General features: G+C 49.5%; 1 protein-coding gene across 2 annotated transcripts; it reads left to right on the top strand.

Annotated features, from left to right (window-relative positions):
- Positions 1-215: 215 nt before the first annotated feature.
- LOC119267973 (protein DELETION OF SUV3 SUPPRESSOR 1(I)-like) lies at positions 216-3,191 on the top strand. Of its 2 annotated transcripts, XM_037549442.1 has the most exons (4): positions 216-350; positions 463-581; positions 2,814-2,951; positions 2,988-3,191. In XM_037549442.1, exons 2-3 carry the CDS (start codon positions 485-487, stop codon positions 2,945-2,947), a joined length of 231 nt encoding a protein of 76 aa, XP_037405339.1. In that variant the 5' UTR covers positions 216-350; positions 463-484; the 3' UTR covers positions 2,948-2,951; positions 2,988-3,191. The 2 variants fall into 2 exon arrangements, with proteins under 2 accessions (XP_037405339.1, XP_037405338.1); XM_037549441.1 differs by having other exon boundaries at positions 2,814-3,189.
- Positions 3,192-7,124: the final 3,933 nt, after the last annotated feature.

The raw sequence follows: 7,124 nt of genomic DNA on the forward strand, positions 1-7,124 counted from the left end.
TTTGGATTTTTTCACCAGTACAATGAAACGTCAAGTTTAATTTGAAAATATTTTCAAATTTTTATTTTTTTTCTCATCTAAAATGTATATACACCCGTAGATCAAAAATCCCCTCGCAAATTAGTAGTGGTAGAGTCACTTCGGTCGGAATGCCAAAAAAAAAAGAAAGAAAAAAAAAGAGTCACTTCGGTCGGTGAAGCCGCGGACAAGCGGACCCGGACCCGAACTATGGCCGAGAAGCTGATGGAGCCTCCGTTTTAACTTTCGACCCCATCAGGCTGGCATCTGTCCCGACGAGCAGCCGCCCCCAGGTCTAGGGTTCCCCCTTTCCTCTTCTCCACGCGAATCAGGTAGGTGGCGCTCTTGATCCCTCGTCCTCCCCCACAATCCCCAGCACGCACGCGCGCACGAACTAATCCGGATCTCTCTGCTAACCCTCTGATCTACTCGGCCGCGTCGCAGCTAGATACTAGCACCAGCATCGATGGCGGCGGCAGCGCCGGTGGACGCGAAGGCGGAGGCCGCCAAGATGGACCTCCTCGAGGACGACGACGAGTTCGAGGAGTTCGAGATCGACCAAGGTATGTGCAAGCTCACCCCGCTCCCCCCCTCTCGCGGCAGCACTGTTGCTGTATCTAGGCAAACACGGTCGGTTCGACATAGCTTGTTGGCGTCGTGATGTCGATTTGGTCGATTAGGTTTGGGTTGATCCGGACAAGGTATGTGCGATGGATATGTCGGTCATCTCAAGCTTACTTTCAAGATCGGTTTTAGGAGAGATTCGCCTCAAATTAAGGGCAAATTGGTTGCAACTGGATTGTTTCCAATGCGGATTTGACCAAGCGTGAGATAGTCATGACCTCAGGCAGTATAACGTGTGCTTTCAGTAGCCATCTGATGTCATTTATAATCTTCATTCACTACTGCTTCCTGAATAATTAGCTTCGTGGAATAGGTTATTTTCGATATTGTTTGTACATGTTTATCAGTAGTTGTTACTACTTTCCTCTTAGTTAAGCATAGAACAGATGGTCTGATCTTGGTGTATTTATCTTCATGATTGTTTCTTCTAGATTAAATATCAGGCACACACAACCAGGTGTTGCACATCTTCTCCCTTGGGAACATTGATCTTCAATCCCTGTTTCTTTAGTGTTGACATGACTGCCTAAAACTGCACAATTGGAATGATCAGTCCATGTAGATTGGAAGGGTGGTAGAAAATAAACCCATTGTTGTTTGACTGTTTCATCAATTAGCATATTGCTATGTGCTGTATTGAGTGTTCGAGAGGCTAAGTGTTGGTCTGATAAGTTACCTTGCCATGTCAATGTCCAGAAATAGCATTTGCAGACATGCTATCCATGTAGATGGACAATGCGAAACTACATGATACCATGAAATGTGTCAACATACATATCTGCAAACTGTATGATCTATCTAAACCTTTGTCCTTTTTCTCCTTTGCTGTCCGTGGTCATTCTTGCGCTGGTGCACAACTTGTTTGTGCCTGGCCCTATGCTGGCCTCATAGGGTCTAGAAGCATGTATAAGGCACAAATAACAGTTCAATGGCAATTTTCTTTTTTAAATGGGAAGAAGACATTTGGAGGAGGTAGTGCTTTAAGGTTTTCTTGGATCCTAACAAGAGGAAGTCTTCTAGCTTGTGGTGGGACAGTACTCTTTCTACTTTACGTCTTTTTTCAAAACTTGATTTGAATCCAGAGGGTTAGATACAGGGTGATAACTGCTTTTGTCATTGTAATGAGATTTAGGTTTGGTTATATATCAAAACCTATTTTGTAAGTTGTGGCTATACCTGATTCTTTGACGAAGTTAAAGGTTTCTAGTTCTACAAGTGGACGATAAGTCCACGATTGCCAATTGGTGGGAGCTAGCTGCCGGCTCGATCTGACTGGCAGTTGACTAGTAATTCCAAGTAGCCTAATTTGGTGGTCTCTGGCCCACTATCATGGGTTTGGGAAGTGGGGGAGTAAGTTGGTCTCCTGAGTCAAGTTAAAGTTGGATTTTTAGTGCAGCAGGTTAAATCGTAGAAAGAAGAGCGCGTGAGAGGTGGAAAACGTTAGTCCTGTCTCCCGGAGATTTATGTCAGCTATCTATTTTTGTGCTACCATAGAAGTATGCTTTAGTGCCCACTAAAAGTTGCATGAAACATGCATTATAAACTTAAACCTGCTGCCTGCCTACTGAAATCCTCCGAGACTAGTAGGCCTGGCCACTGGTGGCAACTAACCGGCTTATTGAAAACAATGTCCTTCATGTGTATGGATGAATTCTTAATTCTTATGTGTGACCTATGACTGCTGCATGTCAAGTACGTTTGTCCTGCAGCAAGTAAAATCATATTACAGTGGGTTATATCATGAGCTATATGATTAGGGTCTTCTTCGTTTCTTTTCTTGCTTTTGCTGAATGTATACACTTATGTTGCATTATTATGGTGTTCAGTAACTGAACTGGTAAATTTTGCTAGGACACAGTATGATAGTCTGTGTTGCTAATTCGGCTTTCCATTTGCATAGCTTTTATAGGTAGTTATGATAGCTACTTTCTGAAGCTTCGCCCCTCAGTTCAGTTTGCTTGCGATATGACTACTGTGTGAATGTATGTTCTGCTTCCTGGTTGCAGATGGTCTTGCGTGTAGCATTTCTTTTTACTCTGGTCTGTGGAGACGTATATACTTTTGTCGTCATAATCTCTTGAAGTAATTTTGTATGTAAGATGATTGTGCTGATTCTTCTATGGTGATGAAATTGTGCGTCTCGTTAACCCCATTTTTCTTGTATTTTACAGAATGGGATGACAAGGAAGATGGCAACGAAGCTGTCCAGCAATGGGAGGATGACTGGGATGATGACGACGTGAACGATGATTTCTCACTGCAGCTGAGGAAAGAGCTGGAGGGAGGCAACACTCAGAAGAGCTGAACTACTTCCCCATCCATATCAAAGCTGTAGTACACTTTATCTTCGATCAGGCACTGTGTGGCCATTGCTCTCTGAACCTGTGATACTTCCCTAGCAATATCAAGCTCTGATACTTATCTTCGTTTCAGCACTGTGTATCAGACTTTGTACCTTACTGCATGTAGTTATCGGCTGCGAGCAGCATAACTTGCCGAACAATGATAGTTCCCAGAGAGTATCGCAATTACCCAAAAGTTTGTGGACATGCAGGAATTCCCGTATGGTCTGCTCCCGGCACGGCGGTACGATTATCTCTTCTTCTTTCGTCAGACGTATTTTTCTTTTAGAAAAAACTTTCATCGCGCCGCCATGGATGAGCTATGCGCCCGGCCTCAAAGTACCGCTCGACGCACTTGCCTGGTGCTGCCCTCCCCGCCGGTCGCCGTTCACCATCGTTGCCGCCGGTGCTCGTCCTTGTCATGGTGGAAGCAAAAAATATAGTTGGATCCAACAAAAACAGAACATGGTGAAAGCAAAAATAGGAGCGGCTCGCTGCAGTCAGAGTGCCTAGGAACAAAAATCAGAAGCAGCAAAAATCTTCGCCACGGGTCAAAGTCCAGTGGTCGGTTGAAGCAAAATAAAAAACGCTTCCAGCAAAGACGACACGAGCATTTGAGAGCTCTGCAATTGTTGAAGCACAAAATTATTTCGGTTCCAGCAAAAAAACACATTGTTTTAGCAAAAACAAAAAAATTGGTTTGGCAAAAAGAAAACGCATCCGCACAAATGGCCACCCTCTTGCAGCTCCCCCAGTAGCCGGTTGCAGCTCCCGACATCGAACGGCATTGGATGTAGCACTCTTCACCGCTGGATGTAGCTTCCTCCGGCGAGGCATCGACCTTGTAGCACATACACCAGCTAGTTGCAGCAAAACGGGGCACCGGTTCCAGCAAACAACGAATATGTTCATCAAAATCAAATGGGGATGGTAGCAAAAAACGAAAGGAGCTGTAGCAAAACAAAAAGGTGGATCCAGCAAAAAAAATCCTGGTTCCAGCACGAACTCGCCGCCACCGTGGCCGGTTGCAGCTTAGCCATGGCGACGGGCGCACCCTGGCTGCGGCGGCCTTGGAGAGGGCGTGCATCTAGCTGCTGGCGGAGGCAGACAAGGCGACGAGTGCGCCCCGTGGCTGCGAGCGGCCATGGAGAAGGGTGCATCCCGCGTCGGCGATCCACATACGAATCAGAAGAGGCGCATCGATTTGCCGACAGCCATGGCGATGAGCTCACCTCCTGAGTGCGGGTGGATGGGGAAGAAGACACGGGCGGCTGGATAAGAATACGGATGGGCACTGATGAAGCTATGTACCTAGGGTAGGGTCATGGACCTGTCCAAACTGACCTACCCAAGGACATCTCCAGAAGAAATCATCTTTCAATCGACTTGAAGGTGTCTCACTCGACAGACTTGAAGATACCAAGAAGCAATCACTCGACCAAGACCAAGCCACTCGATGGTCAGGTGGCCTAAAGGCGCTCCGCATGCTAACGGTCGGTTATTAAGTAGCTTTTATGGTCATCATGACACTTTATTACTAGCGTTACCAGTAACGCCCTACCTTAATGTACATTCAACCCTTTGTATCGTGGGCTGGCTGGGGTCTTGGCGCACTCTATATAAGCCACCCTTCCTCCGAAACAAGGGTTCGCACCCCTGTAATACACACACACACGATAATCCAGTCGACCGCCTCCGGGCTCCGAGACGTAGGGCTATTACTTCCTCAGAGAAGGGCCTGAACTCGTAAATCTTGCGTTCCTACAACTCCTCTATAGCTAAGATACTCCCTCTCCATACTTACCCCCTTACATCACTGTCAGACTTAGAACCACGACAGTTGGTGCCCACCGTGGGGCAGGTGTTTTAGCGTTTTGTTGGAGGAGTTGCGATCTTTTCCGACCCGAATCATCATGGTTTTCGGCAGAGTTTTGGTGGAGGGCCGCGAGATCCGTCTCGACGCGCTCACGTTCATCGCCGACGACTCCGCTTGGCTTCAGGAGGCTCCGCTCGACGTGGACGCACTCCTTGTCCGCGGGGCAACGCACTTTAGCGCATGCGTCTGCGGCGTTCTCCTGCGGCAACCGTCGACCCCCTACCGGTCGGCTCCTGTGTTGTCCTCCCTCCCAGTTTCCCGCCGGCGCAAGCGCTCTGGTCGGTCGAGACTTCAGCGGTGGGTGAGACACGCGGTGGCACGCCAGTCGGCCACCCCTCAAGTCGCGGCGATCGAGCCCGACGAATCCCTCTACGGCCTGTTCGACCTATCGACTGGCTCCGCAGAGACCGCATCCGAGTGCGACAGCAGCGATCCGGCGGCGGGGGTTCTGATGGTCGATGGACCGCCCAGTCCTCCCGGTTTTCCCCGCACCGACGGAGGCGTGGGTGGAGGCAACCCGTCGCGTCCTCAGGAGGAATATCTTCCCGAGCCTCTCACGTCGCTGCAGAGAGAAGAACTTCGCCGCCGGAACATGGATGCATTACACACTCCTATCATTGGAGAAACCCCCGAGGCTTGTGCCTTGGAGGACGCACGCCTGGCAAACTTGGCCGAGCGCACTCGACTGGAGAACCTCCAGCGAGCACTCGACGAGCGTGCGCGGCAACGGGTTCCCGAATCTAGTCGACGTCAGCTCTTCCCGCCCCCGCAGGTATATCGAACTCCGATTCAGAATTTAGCAGCTGCAACCCGCATAACAGAGTCGATTTAGCCTTCCCAGTCGGAGGCTGGCAGAGGCTTGCTGCAGATCAGAGCGTTGCTCCGGGCAGAAGGAGACCAGAATTCCGCTGTTTCTTAGTCGCGGAACAGGATTCACAGCAGATCCGTTACCGCAGACACAGTCCAGTCGGCTCATAGCCCAAGATCGCCCCCGAGGCATGAGGATGTGGGGACCGGCGTAATCAGTATGGTAACCGTGAGCAATATGATCACCGATTCGATCGTGATGATCGATGTTGAGTTCCCACCCCTCCCCCGAGGAGCGGGTCGTATGCGCCTCGACAACAGGATGACAGGCGCCCTCGTAGTGTTGGGCGAAGGATTCCAGTCGACTCCAGGGAGCCAGGCTTTGATGCGAGATCCATTCTCGTTCAAGGTTTGGTTGACAGGAACAGAGCTCACCGGGAAGAACACGACAGAGATGCTCCTACCAGTAGCAGAGCACATGTTTCGGGGCCAGAGTGCTTTAGTAGAGCCATCAGGGCCGCTGTGATTCCTCCCAACTTCAGGTTGGCGACTGGAGTCAGCAAGTTCACTGGCGAGTCCAAGCCCGATACTTGGCTTGAAGACTACCGAGTGGCCGTCCAGATTGGCGGCGGCCATGATGAGGTGGCCATGAAGCATCTGCCTCTCATGTTGGAGGGCTCGGCCAGAGCGTGGCTGAACCGGTTAGCACCCAGCAACATTTACACTTGGGAAGATCTCGCCCGAGTGTTTGTCACCACATTTGAAGGAACATGCAAATGGCCGGTCGGGTTGACGGAACTGCGGTCCTGCGTGTAGAAGCCGAATGAAACCTTGAGGGATTACATCCAGAGATGGATCACGTTGCGTCACACGGTAGAGAATGTGCCTGACCACCAAGCAGTCTGTGCCTTCAAAGAAGGCGTCAAGTACAGAGAACTGAATCTGAAATTCGGTCGAACCGGAGATATGTCTCTGAACCGAATGATGGAGATTGCCACCAAGTACGCTAATGGTGAAGATGAGGATCGGCTCCGGAGTGGCAAGCTGAAGTCAGTCGCACAAGAAACCGAAGGAAATTCCAATCAGAAACAGAAGCGGAAAGCCGAGCCAGCTGTTCCTGGGGAAGCCTTGGCTGTGACTCAAGGAAAGTTTAAGGAGAAACCCAAAGGACCTTGGAACCCCAAGAAAGTTAAAGACTAGGACGGAAATGATGTGTTGGATTTGCCATGCCTCGTCCACACCAAGAAAGATGAAGAGGGTAATTTTATTTACCCAAAACATACCACTCGACAGTGTCGACTCTTGATCCAGCAGTTCCAGGGCAAGCAGCCCAAAGATAAATAAAAGGAGTCAGACAAAGTTGAGGACAAGGAAGATAGCGACGATGGATACCCTCAAGTCAATTCCACCCTGATGATTTTTGCTGATGTTGAGAGCAAAAGTCGACTGAAAGTCAT

The sequence above is a fragment of the Triticum dicoccoides genome, chromosome 3A, assembly GCF_002162155.2.
Source record: "Triticum dicoccoides isolate Atlit2015 ecotype Zavitan chromosome 3A, WEW_v2.0, whole genome shotgun sequence".
NCBI classification, from domain to species: Eukaryota; Viridiplantae; Streptophyta; class Magnoliopsida; order Poales; family Poaceae; genus Triticum; species Triticum dicoccoides.

Coding starts and splice junctions, on each gene's coding strand:
- LOC119267973 (XM_037549442.1), top strand. CDS start 485: ATGGCGGCGGCAGCGCCGGTGGACGCGAAGGCGGAGGCCGCCAAGATG. Junction 582..2,813: donor GGAGTTCGAGATCGACCAAG/GTATGTGCAAGC, acceptor TGTATTTTACAG/AATGGGATGACAAGGAAGAT.